The 19,081-nt window shown below is 55.5% G+C and overlaps 1 protein-coding gene across 1 annotated transcript; it reads left to right on the forward strand.

Moving 5' to 3' along the window:
* Nucleotides 1-1,495: 1,495 nt before the first annotated feature.
* LOC117643560 (amino acid transporter AVT1B-like) lies at nt 1,496-16,276 on the forward strand. Its single transcript, XM_034382509.1, has 10 exons — nt 1,496-1,554; nt 6,385-6,632; nt 8,594-8,714; nt 9,039-9,151; nt 9,989-10,121; nt 10,694-10,856; nt 11,194-11,281; nt 13,809-14,015; nt 14,258-14,508; nt 15,757-16,276. The coding sequence occupies exons 1-10, from the start codon at nt 1,514-1,516 to the stop codon at nt 16,171-16,173; spliced, it is 1,782 nt and encodes a 593-aa protein (XP_034238400.1). The 5' UTR covers nt 1,496-1,513; the 3' UTR covers nt 16,174-16,276.
* The last annotated feature ends 2,805 nt before the right edge of the window (nt 16,277-19,081 follow it).

A 19,081-nucleotide genomic window follows, 5' to 3' on the forward strand; every position in this document is an offset into this window, starting at 1 on the left:
GGTGCTCGTGGCGGTCGGTTTGAACCACAGCGGGAAAGTGGCCGGCCGGCCGAGCGCCGGACCGCAGCGAAGCGGTGGCGGTGGTGGCAGCGGCAGAATGTGCGAGGGCGAGGTGCGACCAAGATGAAGATGATAGGAACCTACACGTTCGAAAACTACTCCGCCAATGGCGATTTCGCTCAACGTGATGGTGTAAATCGGACGGAACAACCAAGAAGTTTCGGCCCAGGCCGATGCCCTTGCACCATGAGACCAGAGCGTGCTTGCACGCCTTGAGCAGCGGTAGCAGCTCGGTCGGGCTGCCCTACCCCCCCCCCCACACACACACCCAGGCACACGCACACTGACACGGCGATGAGATACCACCAACACTATAGACGGGTCGGCGTAACCTGATCTTGAAGGGTTTCGCGACGTTGTCCGGGGCCCATGCTAAGCGGCACGCGCTGAGCATCGGACAAGGGAAGGGAGTCGGGGCCAAAGGCGAGGAAAGTCCGCTGTACCGTGCTGCATTGTTTCCGTACGTTTTGTGTCAGCGTCGCTGATCGATTTCTGCAGACTCCGAGAGCCGTTTTCGTCGCTCTGTCTCTCTCGCACTCATGGGGCGTCCCCTAGAGGTCCGAGAGAGACCGAGCGACGAAAACGGCTCTCGGAATCAGTCTGCTGAATTAGCCCCCGCTTCCGACGTTCCCCATAATCCCTTTCACGGTGCGGGGCTGAGGCATGCAACCAGAAACGAAACAGAGCCCATCACTCTAGATTTCGCAGCTAAAACTCTTATGGGGATCGTTTTGTCCTTGGCGCCGTCGGCGTCCTCGGCCTGCCTTGAGAGTAGCCGTGCGTTGCACAGTGGGCCAGAAGACCGGCGGCGCAGCGTCCAAAACTCGAGACGCGTTTTGAGCTCCAGAGTCGCTAAATAGGACTCGAAACGTTCGTGTGACCTCACCAATGAATTGCTCTCCGAACGAGGAATCCATTGGTGGGGTCACACGCTCGGTTCAAGTCCTGTTTAGCGACTCTGGAGCTCAAAACGCGTCTAGAGTTGTGGCCGCTGCGCCGATCTTCTGGCCCACTGTGCGTTGCCGTGCGTGGGACCGCGCACCCCCTCTTCCTCCACCGACCCTGCAGGGCGCTGCAGGGCATGGCCAGCATGGCCGCCGGGCGGTGTGGGTGACAGTGTGGGTGACAGCATGGTGACAGTGTTGTGCACACAGGCCGGGGCTGCGGGCGCGGCGCGGCGCTCCAAGTGCGAGTGGCCGAAGGGGCGCGTCTCGGTCGGATCACACCCGGATCACGACAGCAGTCCCCGCGATCTCGCCAAGACAGCCGGGATCACGGCGGGACTGCGCGCGGGGCAGGACCACGCCACCGGAAGGGCCTCAGACGGGGTGCGTCCAGAGAGCCTCAGGGGTGCGCCCCCAGACCCGCGAAGCTGTGAGGCGGCTGTAGCCTGCCGGCCTGGCGGTGAGCCTGGCGGTCCTCGGCGCGGCACCATGCACACCAGGCCGCCACGATGATGTCCTCGGACTCCTCGCCCGAACATGCGTCGCTCAGGTAAGTCAATTAGACTGACATTCCGAGGGCCGTTTTCGTCGGCGAGGAAAGCCTATTTTACTGTGCTGCATTTTGTTTTCGTGAGCTGCGTCGATAATCGAATTGCCGCAGACCGAGGGGTTACCCACTCCGGGAATCGTGTGTACACTCAGTCCGGGAATCGTTCGTAATTTGCTCAAAATTTTATCCAAAATCTTAAAAGTGTCAATGGAGAGGGATGTGTTATAGACACAAAACACTCAAAAGCTAAGAAAAATCTTCAAAAACCTCTCCTTTTATGCAAGATTTGTTCAGGAATCGCGGGAATCCGGAATCGTGTGTACGCCCAAGTACCGAGTGGGTAACCCCTCGCTGCAGACTCCGAGAGTCGTTTTCGTCTCTCGCGCACTCTTTGGACGTCCCGTGTAGGTGCGAGAGAGACAGACACACTAAATGTTTATGGACTTTATGTCCATAACTATGACCGTATTTGTGCATACTGAAGTTATGTACAAATTTGTACATAAATTAGGTACAATGTTTTACATTCTTAAGCACAATATGGAAATATTTGTTCCTAATTTATGAACAAATTTGTACATAAGTTCTGTATGCACAAAAACGGCCATAGCTATGGACAATAAAGTACATGAAACATTCAGTGTGCAGGCCCGTGACGAGGACGCCCCACCGTAAGCCCCGCGCGGTGACACATCGTGACACATTGTGTGCGGCAGCAGAACTGATCCTTTCGCCCGCTCCCTCCTTTTCCTTGTTCCCTTTCCTCCCTTCTTCCACGCGTTGCGCAATCGCTGTTGTTGTCCTTGTTCGCATCGCAGGGTCAGCCCCTGGATCCGCCCCTGGATCCGCCCCTGGATCCACCGACCGGACACATTCGTAGATTTCACTAAGTTTTCTTCGAGGTTTTTTCGTATTAGGAAAGCGATGACGCGTGGACTTTTATGACTGCACTGTCAAACTGAGTGTGGAGAACTACTAGTACACATACTTCCTGATGCGGATAAATTCTCCCCTATTGCAGGTGTACAGTTTGCAGTCTCCAAAGTTCAAGTGTAAGGATCACAGAGCCTCTTCCTCGAAGCAAGGTTCAGAAGGGGAGAACTTCACCAGAGACTGCGAATTCCACACCTCCACTTTGCAGTGTGGAGTTCTGCGCACTTGGTTTCGCGATTGTGTGCATTAGTGTCGCGGTCAGCGGAATCAGGAAATCCGGAGAACATCAACCTCACCTCGGAGTGCCTCCGTGATTTTCGACAGACAGTGTACCCGAGGCGGGGTGCGAGGGGGAGGAGGGCGACGGCACCCGCGCGGCTTGACTCACCGGCACTGAAAAGTGACACCACGTTCGTGCGGCCGGCGCGTATCTCGAGTGGTAGGGTTTCGGCGATGGCCGGCAAGGATCGGCAAAAGTTTTGTTGCGCCGACCGATCGCAAAAGGCTCCCCTTCGTTTTGAAGATAGTCCAGCCAGTCAGTGGAAAGTAACTGCCAATTGCTGACCCATCAGGCGACTGTTGACCATGGTATCCCCGCCCCCTCGCTCTACAAATCGAAGAGCGTACATTGTATGCTCTAACTGGAGCATTGCCTGCAAGCACGCTCTAGCGCATGCCTGCCAAGCATGCACTTACTAGTGCATACATGTCATGTACACGCTTCCTGAGGCAGGCAACTCCCTATTCCTTATGCACTAGATGCATGCGTGTACATGGCATGTATGCACTAGTAAGTGCATGCTTGGCAGGCATGCGCTAGCTAGAGCGTGCTTGCAGGCATGCTTGCAGTCATGCTCCAGTTAGAGCATACAATATACCCTCTTCGATTTGTAGAGCGGGCTTTCCTCCCGTAGCCACCCTGTGGTAGCTACAACACTGAAGGGGATACTTTTCGCATTCGGCAGCATGTTCTCACAAATATGCCCTGCTCTGCTGCCAATAAGGTTCGGATGGGTTCGGCAGGAAGCAGCCCTGCTGCCCGTCACTTGGAACGCCTGCGAGGTAAGCAACTGATCGATAGGCAACGCACCGGTGTGGAGACGGTGGCCTACCTTGCGCCTGTCACCACAAGGGGCGAGGTAGGCCACCGTCTCCACACCGGTGCGTTGCAGGCCGGAACGGCGGCCTACCTCGCAGGCGCTTGTAGGCGTTAAGTCGGCAGTTCGGAGATCGACCAATAGCCCACTCGTTGTCAGTCATTTTTGTGCCGCAAACTTTGAAGCCGCCAAACGAGACGACGTGACAGTGGAGCCGTTTGGTGCGTTTGCTTGGAAGGGTACCTCACTTGGAAAATGGTGTACACTGACTGGTGACCAGGGTTGTTAACGTTACTTTAAAGAGTAAAGACTTTACCAGCGTTAGCGTTACCTTTACTGTAACGATAACGGTAACGCGTTACTTTTTGAGAAATGAGTAAAGTAACGACGTTAACGTTACCACAGAGGAGTAACGCGGTAACGGCGTTACCGTTACCGCGAGGCAAAAAAAGAGCTACAAACCTATATTTTTCTCCCTTTCTCTCCCTGCTGTGGTCAGCTCATTTGCCAAGGCGCTCAATCTGTTTTTGAGAGCAACAATTAAGCGTCCACACTCAGAAAAAAATCTTCTAACACTTGCACTTTTCTGAGTGTAGACGCTTATTTGTTGCTCTCAGAAACAGATTGAGCGATGCATGACTTGAAATAGAGGTCCCATCGGCCATGAATTGGCAATATTGGGAGAAGTAGGTGCAGAAGTTTACATTAAAACATATTAATCATTTAAATTTTACTGTCTTAACTTTGATTTTAAAATAAGTGGCAATATTGGGAGAAGTAGGTGCAGAAGTTTACATTAGAACGTGTTAAACATTAAAATTTTACTGTCTTTTCTTTAATTTTAAAATAATCCAAATTCACCCCAGCAATTTTAACCGGTAAGGGAGTATGGGGCGATTTGTAACAGGGGCGATTCGTAACACAATGCGTTTATTAATTTAAGTGGAGGGAGCAGAGGAAAATCTGAGTATGGCCCCTCTTTCGCTTCAAGTACAGGGTCCTTCTACAATCAAAGCGGATGTGATCGGTGCTCAGGTATAGTTTTGGAGGGCGTCTGAAATTTAGGGTACACCAAAAACAGGTAAATCTTTTATTTTGAGTTCTAGGAAGTTTCTGTCTGAGGCTCCCCAGGTATGAATCACCATCGAAGTACTGTTGGGGCCTTGAAGCGTGACCCCTTTACAATGTAACCACGTGGCATAAGGTGCTTTTACTTTGTCCAGTGATAGTTAGGGACGTATTTCTTGCGTAGCCGGCAATTGGGGTGATTCGTAACAGACCCGTATAAAAACAAGAATTTAAGTAATTTTTGCAATTAAATGCTTGAATTATTTCTCGAATCATCTGCTGCCTTATTCCAATACATTTACACAGTTCAAAATGCATTTTAAAGCGAGTTATTCTATTATTTCCTCCAAAATTGAAAAAAGTGAGGTTAGGGTTGACATAGCCGGTCAGTTTATGCTGAGGCGGTCAAGGGCAGCTTGTAATGTAGATTTTAAGGCGTCTGTAGGACATCCGAAGAACAACTGCTGGAGGAGATAACATTCCCGACGATGTTTCATTTAATGTGTAGGCTGTTATAAAGACCCATGGCTGTTACAAATCACCCCATGCTGGGGCGATTCGTAACAGCATGCAAGGGTTTGGAAAGCGTCTTAGATTTCAAAGATTACGGACTCCAGATTGATCCAACGGAGCTGCACAGTCTAGATGAAGGGCCAGACTGCTCAACTGGCACAAGTTTGACACCGATATGCAGAATGTTCTTAATTTTGTATAGAGAATTCCAAAATCTGTTACAAATCGCCCCATACTCCCTTAAAATTGTGGCTTTTAAGGAATTTTAGGATTTGAAGTAACGATAACGGCGTTACTGCGTTACCTGTAACGGTAACGCGTTACTTTTTCAGAAGTCGGTAAAGTAACGACTTTACCGTTACTCAAACCCGAAGTAACGGTAACGGTAACGCGTTACCTTTAAAAAGTAACGTTAACAACCCTGCTGGTGACTGGACTGAATTTACACTTTGATTAGAGTGTTAATCTTACGAGATGCGTTACAAAAATGCCGCAAACGGGACAAATTTACGCGTTTATGCTGGCTTTTTAAAGTAACTAGAGACTGAGACGAGGCGGTGACTGGAGTCAGGGGTGTACACTGACTGGAGACTAGGACGAAGTGACGCACCCCTCGGTTTGGTACTCCGTACTCTGCAAACTCAACAGTGTTCTCAGTACACTCTAGTTAGAGTGTGCTCATGAGTACACTCAGCGTGTACTCGGATGAGTACACTCTAACTAGCGTGTACTCAGATGAGTACACACTTTCAGCTGCATAAATTGCCAGGCGTGCTTAGGTGTGTTCTCATCTGAGTACACGCTAGTTAGAGTGTACCGAGGGGGAAACGACTTCGGTTATCCGATGTACAGCAAATTGGCTATCCGCTATCCGGATAACCAGAAATTTCGAAGCAATCCGGGGAAAGTCTGAGGTAATCCGGGGTAATCCGGGGAATTTCTGAGGTAATCCGGGGTAATCCGGGGAATTTTGAAGGTAATCCGGGGTAATCCGGCGCAATCCAATGGTAATCCTGGAAATTTTTCGATGTAATCCGGAGGTAATCCGCGGGTTATCCGGGGTTATCCCTATCCGATGTACACAAAATTTCTCAGTCGTTTCCCCCTTGGAGTGTACTCATCCGAGCACACTCTAACTAGAGTGTACTGAGTACACTGTTGAGTTTGCAGAGTAGGCCATAATCTTTAAGAAGCGTTTCTCTCTCTGCCACTCTCACAGGACTCGCGGCTCGGGGAGCGCGGGGAGCGCCACCAACGGCGCGGCCAAGAACCGCGAGCGGCAACCCCTGCTCGGGGGGCTCGGGGGCGCGCCGGGACTGCCACGGTCGCCGGCCAAGGGGGAGGGGGGCGTCGCCGGCAGCGCCACCGGCAGCGGCGGGCTGAGCCTCCTCTTCGCCACGCTGTGCATCATCGACTTGTTCGGCGTCTTCCCCATCGTGGCCCTGCCCAGGCCCATCATCGACTGCGGTGAGTCGGCCCGAGTCAAGGTGGCGCTGCCAAAGGGCGGATCCAGAGACGGGCTGGGGGGGGGGGATGTCGCAAAAGTTGTCTACCTACTGGGGCTAAGTGGGGCTACTTGCCTACCTTTCAGGCGGCTCCACCACCATCAGGTGGGGAGGGGGGGGGGCACGCCCCCTGGATCCGTCTTTGCCAACAAAGCAGGCAAATTATACCTCCAATTATGCAAATTTGTGTTTTAGTCGATTATGCGGATAATTCATAGATAGATATTTTTTAAAAAATTGATTTTTTTTGGTTTTTGAATCGTTGAAATGGTTCGGCGGATTTTATTTTGAAAATTAAGTTGGGGTGGGGGGAGGGAGCGAAGAAACCTCCAGACCGAAAACAATAGGGGTTCTTGGAACCCGTAAAAGTCAGTTCCCAATCCAAGTTCCACATGGAAAGATGCCCTCGGAATAGTTCAGAGCATTTTCCAGTGATGCACTAGTAGTGCTCTCGGATTAAGAACTCAAATTTTTTAAGAGCACTGTCGAAAGGGCTATCATCCTCAGCCTGCCTACTAGGCAACTTCTCGATGGCGCAGGCAAAGATTTTGCCTAGTAGGACGGCTAAGGTTGGCAACCGTGATGGACATTAGGAACTTTCGCTGGCAGCACTAGGGCTGTGACGTAGGGACGCAGGGCGCCGTGGAGGCAGGCCACCCATCCGACTCCTGCCGTTCCTGTTCGCTCGGGACCACTAGGGACCACCAGGCCAGGCACGTTGACCAGCTCGTTCAAGTGTTCCTCCCACTGCTCTGGCGGCTTTCGGCGTTTCCGGTCCCCAGTTCCCTTTTGTTGACAATCTAATATGTGCCAATTCTGCCAACCTATTTGATTTATTTGTCCTCGTGGTAAAGAATAGAACACGTGACTTCGAAATGAGGCCAAACGAAGGCAGAGGTACAGCACGAGTCATGGCGCGGGAGGTCGGAGGTTCAACGCCTGCCACCGTAGAAAAAATTTAAAATTTCAAGTTCTAGCAGTTTGCATGCCTTAGCCTACTTAAATATCAAGATATTCCAAGGTTGTCATAGGAGAGCACTGTGATAACGACTCTCCGAATCAGTCTGCTGGGAGCGGCACCCCGGTCTCTGCCTCCTCCACGTTGTCCACGCCGACGACGGCCCAGATTCTGAAGGCGCGTCCGCGGTTGGCCACTGAATCCCCACTTTTGGCGACCAGATCAGGACCAGGCCATTTGTAGCCCGTAAGGTTGATATCGAGCACTACTTTCGTCGCTGTCTCTCTCGCATCCCACGGGACGCCCCATGAGTGCGACAGAGACAGAGCGGCGAGAGCAGTGCTCGGAATCAGTCTGATGGCCTGACGAACGGGGTCATAATCCCACATAAAAATTCGGAAGAGGACGGCGAGAGCCGCTGATGGTTGGAGTGAGCTGTGAAGTCGAGAGAGTCTCTCGGTGAATTGGCGTAGCTTTGGATCCAATTTAGTGCCAATGAGGAAATGGATGTGGGGATGGAAAAAGAGGTGTGCGAGGAAGTCTGAGGGCGCCTCGCCTTGGGCGGGGCTGCGTGGCTTTTCGGGTATTCCGCCCCGATTCAGTCGGGAGCCAATCGCCTTTGCGGTTCAGCGGGACGTGTGGGAAAGTCTCCTGCGTCACACCGACGGCCAAGCCGACGGGCAGGCAGACACGTGCGCAAGACCAGGGCTAAATCAATTTTCGATTCATCCATTTCAAATTTAAAAAAAAAATCGATTTTTCAACAAAATTACCAAAAAAAGTTAAATTTTTCAATAATAAAAAATTGGTACTTTGGGATCAGTTTGAGCACCGATTTTATAGCTCGGTTTTACGAACTGTGCTAGAGTGGGTAGGGCCATCTTCACGGAGGTTCTGGAACCGATTTTTCTTTCGATTCAATCGAAACGCTTACGATTTACTAAGTACCACTGTGATGCCGCTAGGTTGGCTGGGTTTGCCGCTGGCCGCCGCGGTGTTCAGCCTGCAAGTGTACACCGCCCTGCTGCTGGGACGCTGCTGGGTCCTGGCCGAGGACATCGATCCCTCCATCGTCGAGAAAAGCAGGTAACACGCATCCATCGTTTGCACATGCAGTTTACTTGAAATCGCGCTCGTAATACACAGTGGGCCAGAAGACCGGTGGAGGCGACAAAAAATTCTAGACGCGTTTTAAGCTCTAGAGTCGCTAAACAGGACTCGACCGAGCTTGTAACCCCGCCAATGGATTCCTCGTTCGGAGAGAAATCCATTGGTGGGGTCACACGTTTGATTCAAGCCCTTTTGCATAGGACTCGGAGCTGGGTAAACACGTCTAGAATTTTCCGCTCACGGCCTTCTGGACGTGCGTGTTTGAATGTTGTTCTTGTATGTTGTGGTGGTCGAACCTAGGTACCCGTACGCCGCGCTGGCGTACATGACCATGGGCAGCACCATGAGCAAGGTCGTGACGGTGCTGCTGGACGTGACGGTGTTCGGCGCGGGCGTGCCCAACCTGCTGGTCGGTGCGTGTCACTGTGGGCAGCCTCAGGCAGCACACTGGTAAAACTGCAGCGCACTTGGCCATGGGCAGCACCATGAGCAAGGTCGTGACGGTGCTGCTGGACGTGACGGTGTTCGGCGCGGGCGTGCCCAACCTGCTGGTCGGTGCGTGTCACTGTGAGGCAGCCTCAGGCAGCACACTGGTAAAACTGCAGCGCACTTGGCCATGGGCAGCACCATGAGCAAGGTCGTGACGGTGCTGCTGGACGTGACGGTGTTCGGCGCGGGCGTGCCCAACCTGCTGGTCGGTGCGTGTCACTGTGAGGCAGCCTCAGGCAGCACACTGTGGAGCTGCAGCGTACTTTAACGCCTTCCTTCAAGCGCAGTGGCTGCTACGCTGGGATTTGAGTGTAGCACAGTGGGCCAGAAGACCGGTGGAGACAGCCAAAACTCTAAACACGTTATGATCTCCTGAATCGTTAAATGGGACTCGAACCGAACGTGTGACCTCACCAATGGATTGCTCTCCGAACGAGAATACCATTGGTGGGGTCACACGTTCGGTTCGAGTCCAGTTTAGCGACTCTGGAGCTCAAAACGCATCTAGAGTTTTGTCCGCCTCCACCGGTCTTCTGGCCCACTCACTGTGCGTAGTTCTTCCTTTTGCCCTGCCCCTTTCCCGCCAATCTACATGCTTAAATTTATCTCCTCGCTTGACTTCGAGCGTAAAGTCTTCAATCGCATGCAGTTCCATGCTTGAATGGAGCGTACAACTACGCGATAGTTTTACCGGTGTGCGTCCCGCCCCCTTCTTTCCCGCCAAAAACTGTGACTCACTGGAACTTGGCGCGAATCGACAGCGTCGCAGAACATCCAACTGCTGGGGCTGAAAATGTCGGAGCAGCGCTTCGACGTGTCGTTCTGCTACTGGCTCGTCGTGCTGGGCGTGCTGCTGTGCCCCGTCATGTGGCTGGGCAGCCCCAAGGACATGAAGTAAGACACCGTCAAGACCGTTGGAGGCGGCCACAGACGCGTTTTGAGCTCCGGAGTCGCTCGCTAAACAGGACTCGAAACGAACGTGTGACCCCACCAATGGATTCCCCGTTCGGAGACATCGATGGGGGCACACGTTCGACTCTAGAACTCAAAAACGCGTCAAAACGCGTCTAGAATTTTGGCCGCCTCCACCGGGCTTCAGGTCCTCTGGACGAAACAAAAAAATGCTATGTTTAGAGTCAGCTACGTTCTACAGGCTAAATTCGAAAGCTGCAGTCGAAAATCCGATACCTTCAACCCACCTGGTTGGCAACTGTAGGACTAGTTTCCGTTGTACTAGTTTTCGGCATCGTGGCTTCCAGTTTACCGGATTTTTTATTGAAGTATCGAGTGTAGCCTACGGTAGCCTATCTCACAAAGTTGATCCCAACAACATACTAGTCTTTATTTTCGTGTGGATCTGGCCAAGCTGCGGGAACCTGGCAAGCCATGCCTGCCACGCCCGGAACGAAATAGGGATTGATGTGATTCGATTTTGAACCAACGTGAATGACTGTGACCGCTCGCAGGTGGCTGGCCGTGACCTCGGTGTGCACGGTGTGCTCGGTGGCGGTGCTGACGTGGACGTGCATCGTCCAGGACGACGCCATTCTGTCCGCCACCGCCAGATCTCCGTGGGCCGGGCCGTCGTGGGAAGCGCTCGCCGTGGCCTACGGCATCATCGCATTCCAGGTCAGAAAAACAACAAAAACAATACACTGAGAATGAAAAAGTCATGATCAATACCCAATTTTGGGCGAGGTTTACTTTATCACCCAAATTGGGGCGAGGATTGTTTCCTCGCTCAAAATTGGGTGAGGAAGGGTGTATCAGTTGCCTATATGGCTCCATAGTATTATGACCCAAATTTGGGTGAGGAAACCTTCCTCACCGTTCCTCACCCAAATTTGGGCGATAAAGAATTCCTCGCTCAAAATTTTAGTCGATCATGACTCTTTTATTCTCAGTGCAAACACAAACAAACTGCGATTCGAATGCGTTTCTCACTCCCTTTCCTTTTAATTTTCAGTTTGACGTGCATCCCATGATCCTCACCGTGCAGATGGACATGCAGCACAAGAACAAGCTCGGCAAAGCGATCCTCACCAGCTTCCTGGGTGAGTGCAGCAGGCTGATTCGCTCTCTCACACGAGACGCCCCGTGAGTGCGAGAGAGGCAGAGCGACGAAAAGACTGTCAGCCTGCAGAGAGGGGCGTTGCTTCCACACCGTAAAAAATTCCGTACTTTTGTACGGAAATGGTACAGAAAAATATAGTACGGAGGTACGGAAAAAAGGTACGGAACGTTCCGTAGTTGGCAAAGTACGGACGGTCCAGGCAAATTATTGACCAGACATGTTCCGTACTTTTTCCGTACTTTTTTCTCACAGTGCACCCGAAATGCACAAAAAGCACACTCAAAGAAATACAGACAATATAAAGCAGAGCAGAGGCGAAAATCAAAGGTCGGCATGAGCGGCACGAACTCGGAGGCGACGCGACGGAGCGAAGGGTGGATGAAGACGAATCCCTGTCGGCCTTTCGGGAGAACAAAAGAATTAGAGGCCGTGCCGACCAGATGACCCCTTCCTTCCTGCAGACTGATTCCGAGAGTCGTTTTCGTCGCTACGTTTCCCTCGCACCCACACGCGGCGCCCACGAGTGCGAGAGAGACGCAGCGACGTAAACGACTCTCAGTCTGCTGAAGACGAAGACGCGGCGGGGACGTCGCAGCAGCAGCGAGGAATGGACATAATTGGGACTAATTCCCCCGCACTTTCTACCCGGGCGCCACAAAAAGCAAGAAGCAAAATGAAGAAAAAACACACACCAATGGATGGGATGACTCTGGCCGACTCTGCCTGCCATCATGCTCGCGGGGAATTCAGACTTTTCGACGTCTTGCGTGGCCAGCGTCGGCCAGCACGCTGGCGCGGCCCGATGCTGCAGACGGATTCCGAGAGTCGTTTTCGTCGCGCAGTCTCTCCCGCACCTAGGCGGGACGCCTCATGAGTGCGAGAGAGACGCAGCGACGAAAACGACTCTCGGAATCGGTCTGCTGGCTGGACAGGATTCCCATCCCCTCTCCTCCGCGTCTGGAGGCTCCAGGACGAGTTAGCGAGGCGGTCCTGGCGGTCTTGACGGTCCGGCCAGACGGTCTGCTTCTCCGCTCCGCCGTGACCCCCCTTGAGGTGGACCCTGGGGACCCCGGCAGACCGGCAGCCAGGCAGGCAGGCGCGTGGTTAAACGGGCTTTCCAAACGTGTTGCCTTTGTTGGGTCGGCCGGCCGACGCGGAGGATGCCACGGAATGCAACGCCGGGGCGTGTGCCGCACAGTGTGCCGCCAGGCCGATGCCGAAAGGCGCCCTCGTCGCTCTGTCTCTCTCGCACCCGACGGCGGCCAGACGAGTGCGAGAGAGCTGAGCGACGCTCGGAGTGGACTCTGCGAGGTGGCGCGGCGGCCCCGCACCGGCAGCCAGGCAGGCAGGCGCGTGGTTAAACGGGCTTTCCAAACGTGTTGCCTTGTTGGGTGGGCCCGCCGACGCGGAGATGCCACGGAATGCAACGCCGGGGTGTGTGCCGCACAGTGTGCCGCCAGGCCGATGCCGAAAGGCGCCCTCGTCGCTCTGTCTCTCTCGCACCCCGACGGCGCGCCCCGCGAGTGCGAGAGAGACGGAGCGGCGCTCGGAGTGACGACTCTGCGAGGTGCCGCGCGCGCCGGCCACGCCCGCCGGCCACGCCCGCGCATCCTCGTTATGGCCGTCGTGGCCGTGGCAGTGGCCGAGGAGGTCAAGTTTGACGCGGGGTCGCGCGCCGACCGCGCCACCGAGTCGCTTTCCATGCATTGTACACTGTACGCACGCGACCGCGAGGACCCCGCCGACGAGGCGAACGGCCGCCGAAGAGGCCGCCCCGGGGCCGCCACTAGGACACTGGCGGGGTGGGGCACAGTGGGCCAGAAGACCGGCGCAGGCGGCCAAAACTTTAGACACGTTTTGAGCTCCAGAGTGGCTAAACACGACCTCGAACCAAACGTGTGACCCCACCAATGGATTCCTCGTTCGGAGAGCAATCCATTGGTGGGGTCACACGTTCGGTTCGAGTCCCATTTAGTGACTGCAGCTCAAAACGCGTCCAGGATTTTTACCGCCTCCACCGGTCTTCTGGCCCACTGTGCGGGGCGCGGCACCCGGTCGGTTGGCCTCTGAACAGCCTCCTAAACGCGACGCGGCCAAACGCCATCTCGCTGGAGTCGGCGCGTACGGCGATGCGATCCGACGATAAGATATCGGCGTGATATCGTTTAACGGTACACTCTCACACAGACACACCCAGACACCCACACGCGCGCGCACACACACACACACACACACACGGATTCCCATGAGGTATGACGGTCACGTGCCACCTGTTGATGACGAGTGGACCGTGACAAACTAGCCCCAGCCGGCGCGCCCCGACCCGCCACGCCCCGCCATCAGTTTTCCCGCCTTTCGGAACGCGAACGCGGGGAGAAAAGGTTTCGGCGGCCCTTGGGCCCCTTGGGCTGCGCGCCCTCACGACGGATGGGGGAAAATGAGGGAAAATGACGATGGCCGTCGATGGTAAACGATTTCAGTGGTCGATTGTGAACGATTTTCTCCAGTGACGGGGCTGCTGTTCATGGTGACGACGGGCTTGGCCATCTGGAGGTACGGCGCCACGGTGCGCTCCAACCTGCTGCAGGGGCTGCCGGCCAGCGCGCCGCTCTACGCCAACGTGGTCCTCGTCACGGTGCAGATATGCCTGTCCATGGTGGTGGGGGGCTCGGCCTTGTTCCAGGACATCGAGGACAAGCTCAACATCCCCAGGGGTGCGTTGTTCGTCAGCACAAGCAGCAGACTGGCGCTGTCCCTCTCGCACTCATGGGGCGGTGCGCAGGGGTGCGAGAGGGACAGAGCGAGGATGCAGTGTTCGGAACCAGCCTGACGCAGACTAAATCCGAAAAGCGCTTTCTTCGCTCTGTCTCTCTCGCACTCACGGGGTGATCCGCAGGAGTGCGAGAGTGACAGAGCCTTGTTCAGCCGCAAGTTGTTGTTTGACGAACTCTCTCAGACATGAGCTGGCGGCGGTGCGCGCTGCGCTCCTCCATGGTGGCCGTGATGGTGCTGCTGGGCGAGGCGGTGCCGCGCTTCGACCTGGTGATGGGGCTCATCGGCGGCTCCCTCACCGGCCCCCTCATGTTCATCCTGCCGCCGCTGTTCTACGCGCGCCTCAGGCGCATGTCGTGGAGGGCGAGGCTGCTCAAGGAATCGGCCGCGGCGCCGCCCGCGCCGACCCTGCCCTGGGTGCCCGAGAACGACAAGGTAGGAGCGCAGGCGGGCAAAGAGACGCGTTTTGAGCTCCACACTGAGAAAACCTTACAAACTATTTTGGGCCTTACAAAGAAAAGTAGTTGTCAAAAAGTATTTTGAGCATACGTAAGCTTACAAAGAAAATACTTCGTAATTTACGAACTACTTCGTATAACAAAGTATTTTAGTTTGTTATACGTATGCTCAAAATACTTCGTAAGGTTTTTAGAGTGCAGAGTCGCTGAGCAGGACGCGACTTCGTTCGGGAAGCAATCCATTGATGGGGCCATGCGATCGGTTTGAGTCCCATTTAGCGACTCTGGAGCTGGCTAAAAACGCGTCTCTAGAGTTTTGGCCGCCCAAGTCACAGTGCGACGAGCATCACGCTGAGTGAGTTCTGCGTTTGTACCACCGATTAGACCACAGAGCCATTCAGCCGTCGCCGAGAACAAAATCAATCAAAAAGCAGGAACTAGTTGGGTTGAGCTTTTGACACACTGTGCGAAAAAACCACAGTGAATTCCGTTAATTTTTTTGCCGGGATTTACTGTAGTTCAGAACACAGGAATAACCGTGCCTGGCTACAGTATCTACTGTACCTGGTACAGGATATTCCGTACTCCTCTCCTATGGTACAGTGAATCCCGTACAAAGTACAGAAGATCCTGTTAAAAAAGTACAGTAAATCCTGTACTCTGAACTACAGTGACAGCTGTACTTAATCACTACAGGATTTACTGTGATTTTTTCCCACAGTGCAGCTTCCAGAAACGGCCGCCGGGTAGCGCGCTGCTGGATCCTGACGTCTGGTTACTTTCGTTCTTCACTCGCCAATGACTGAATGGGTGTATTGACTTCGGCAAATGGGGTAACTTCGATCGGTACTGCCTTTTAGTATCGTAACTTGGTTCATCTCATACTTCGGATTGCTGTAGAACACGAAGATTGCGATATTAGGTGAAAATTATCATTATGCGAGTAAAGTTGCGTTTTAGTGCCTAGTGCCCGTCGAAGTTACCCCAGGATGCCGAAGTCATCCCAGGATGCCGAAGTCATCCCAGGATGCCGAAGTCATCCCAGGATGCCGAAGTCATCCCAGGATGCCGAAGTCATCCCAGGATGCTTCATCCCAGGATGCCGAAGTCATCCCAGGATGCCGAGGTCACCCCAGAACCACCGGGATGCCCAAGTCACCCAAGAAACCCCCGGATGCCGAAGTCACCCCACGTCACGGTGACACTGAAACTCTACCCGTTGCAGGCGCTGCTGGGCCCCGGCCTGGTCCTGGGCGGCCCCGAGAAGGAGATGGAGGCCGTGATGACGCTGCTGGCCACGGACCGGTACCCTTCCCCGCAGCAGCAGCACCCCGACCGCCTGCTGCCGTCGCACACGCGGCGCAGCGCCGTGCTGCAGCGCCGTCCGCGCCGCGCGCCCTGGCCGCGCCGCCTGCTGGCCCTGGACTGCCTGTCGCTGGACGCGTGCCTGGAGGCCGGGCCGCTGTCGCGGTGCGAGTACCTGCTCACGGCCGTCGTCGTGGTGCTCGGCGTCGCCGCCACGCTGGCCGCCACCTTCTTCAGCATCCGCGACACGCTGCGCTACGCCACCTTCACGCCGCCCTGCCTCAGGAACGTGACGCAGGCCTCCAACATCCTCGCCATCATCACGGACACCTTCTGACCTCTGTGTGTTTGTCTACGTGCGCTTGTATTTTTATGGGTCTGTGTGCCCGTGCGTCGTGTGTCTGTGAGTCCGTGCCCCCTCCCTCCCCCTCTTTCCCCAAATTCCCCTCCCCATTAAAATTGATAAAAAGTCTAGTTTCGTCTGATTCATTCGTCACGATCTGGAGGACGCGGGCCGGGGAGAACGGCAGGGCCCAGCAGCCGATGCGGTATCCGGTGCGTGCACTGTGCAGAGCAACGCGACCGGCCGGCGCCACCGCAGCACAGTGGGCCAGAAGACCGGTGGAGGCGGTCAAAACTCCAGACGCGTTTCTAGCTCCAGAGTCGCTAAACTGGGCTCTAACCGAACGTGTGACCCCACCAATGGTTTGCTCTCCGAACGAGCAATCCGTAGGTGAGGGGTCACACGATCGGTTCGAGTCCTGTTTAGCGATTCTTCGGCTCAAAACGCGTCAAGAGTTTTGGCTGCCTCCACTGGTCTTCTGGCCCAGTGTGCGCAGCACCGCGCAGCACGCCGACAATGGCGTTTGGGGGCACGCCTTGCCGCGCCTTGCCGCGCCTTGCGGTGGCTGCCCCGAGTCCGTCCGGCCGCAAACCGGGCCAACAAGGTCAAGCAGCCAGGCGGCGAAGCAGGGCCAGGCCCCAGGCAGGGCCACACGCCGTCAAAGCACTCTCACTGCCGAAAGCGCCGCGGCGCTGCTTGAGGGGTGGCGCGCCATGGCGTTGGCCGCGTCATGACTGTGGCGTGGTTGCTCACAACTTGGCGCCTTCCCAAGCACGCATCGGTGAAACAAAGTTCAGCAGGTTGACCACGACGATCAGGATGATCTGGACGATCAGGATGATCTGGTCGATCAGGATGATCTGGACGATCAGGATGATCTGGACGATCAGGATGATCTGGACGATCAGGATGATCTGGACGATCAGGATGACCAGGACGACCAGGAAGACCATAACGACCAGGGCAACCAAGGCGACCGGCGACCAGATCAAGCAGGACGTTCGGGACGACCATGAAGACCAGGTAGACCAGGAGTACCAGGCAGGCCAGTCCGTCGCCGGCCGGGCGGTCCTCGCCGTCCCCGCAATGCAATTCCCGAGCAATTAAAAGCTTTCACTCGGCATAACGCGGCGGGGGCGCACCGCTTTGTAAACTAACTGCGATGAGGATGCCGGCGTTCCTGCGCCCCTGCCTTGGCCCTGCCGCCACGGGGGACTCGCGGGGCCGACCACGTCGCCGATGCCACCGCGACACCGCGGAGGAGCGGCTGCCTCATTCCGAGAGTCGTTTGCGTCGCTCTGTCTCTCTCGCACCAATGGGGCGCCCCGTATAGGTGCGAGAGAGGCAGAGCGACGAAAACGATTCGTGGAATCGGTAGTCTGAGCAGGCGCATGGCGTCTTGGAAACGACGCGCCGACCGCCGCGCCGCCATCATCCGACGGGCCGAAACCGAAACCGCAGCGTCAGGCTTTCTAGGATTGGACCGATTCACACTTTGGGTGCGAATGGCCGTGGCTGCCCCGGCCGCTGCTTCGCGGCTGCGGCCCTCGACGAGCACCTCGAACACCTCGAGCACCTTCGAGTGCCGCCAGGAGTAGTTTCGCTTTCGGCCGCATCATTTCCTCGGCAATCAGGCGCACACATTATTGGCGAGTGGATCAGGTGGCGCCGTGAGTGTGTGTGTGTGCGGACCCGGGCGGGGCGCCTTTCACCTTTGGGGTGCTTCCCCCTCCCCCGCCCCCAAAGCCCGCACCGCCGCGACATGCCAACCGCAGGTGTAGTAATTTGCGTTCACATAAAACGGCTCACTCGCGGAGGAATACGAGGAGCACGACGGGGAAGGGAGGGGTCTTGAAGTGCGCGGTGCGACGGCGCTGCAGGAGAAAACACTGGCTGATCGCAGTCCAGGGAGACTGATTTCGAGAGTCGCTTCCGTCGCTCTGTCTCTCTCGCACTCACGGGGCGTCCCGTGCAGGTGCGAGAGAGACATAGAGCGACGAAAACGGCTCTCGGAATCAGTCTGCAGGGAAACGGCACAGGTTCAGTGATCCTAATCGAGACAACCCCAATGATCATCTCGTTAGGGGTGCACACTGAAGTTTCCAGCCTGACCGCACCAGCTGCCCGTTTGGGAGTTTGCTCTGGTCTGCGGCCAACGAGGAGGCGGCCACTCATAGTGCAGTGTCCCCAGAGGTCGAGCGGGGGTGTCTCTATCATCTCTCTCTCTCTCTCTCTCTCTCTCTCTCTCTCTCTCTCTCTCTCTCTCTCTCTCTCTCTCTCTCTCTCTTTCATATTCGGGGGCGTGACTGACTGACTGACTGACTGACTGACTGACTGACTGACTGACTGACTGACTGACTGGCTGACTGACTGACTGACTGACTGACTTGCGACAGACAGAGAGGGAGACAGACAATCAGACAGACAAACGACCAAACAGACAGACAGGCGACAGACAGAGAGGGAGAGAGCGAGCGACAGGGGTGGCTGCGGTGTGGAAAGTAAAGTGCAAGTTCCCTATCGGGCGGGCCACCCGAGGCGCCACCTCGTTGTCTCGATCTATCTCGATCTGTCTGGGCCCGGCCCGTCCGATGCCTCGGTGGTGGCTGCTGCGCGCTGCTGCGGTTTGGGCGGACAAGGGCAAGGACAAGACGCGCAGTGCACAGCAGACTGATTCGGAGAGTCGTTTTCGTCGTTCTGTCTCTCTCGCACTCATGCGGCGTCCCCTATAGGTGTGAGAGAGGCAGAGCGACGAAGCCGACTCGTAGTCGGACTCCAGGCCGCGGTCCGGCCCGGGCCCAAGTTCGGCGAGCGTGAAATTGGCCATTGTTTGAGGCGGCGAGGGCGGCGCCATGGCGGCGCCTCGCTGAGCGGAGCGCGCCACGCACGCGCTGCCGGGCCT

Source organism: Thrips palmi, unplaced genomic scaffold, assembly GCF_012932325.1.
Source record: "Thrips palmi isolate BJ-2018 unplaced genomic scaffold, TpBJ-2018v1 HiC_scaffold_17, whole genome shotgun sequence".
NCBI classification, from domain to species: Eukaryota; Metazoa; Arthropoda; class Insecta; order Thysanoptera; family Thripidae; genus Thrips; species Thrips palmi.

Coding starts and splice junctions, on each gene's coding strand:
- LOC117643560 (XM_034382509.1), top strand. CDS start 1,514: ATGATGTCCTCGGACTCCTCGCCCGAACATGCGTCGCTCAG. Junction 1,555..6,384: donor CCCGAACATGCGTCGCTCAG/GTAAGTCAATTA, acceptor CCACTCTCACAG/GACTCGCGGCTCGGGGAGCG. Junction 6,633..8,593: donor CAGGCCCATCATCGACTGCG/GTGAGTCGGCCC, acceptor TGATGCCGCTAG/GTTGGCTGGGTTTGCCGCTG.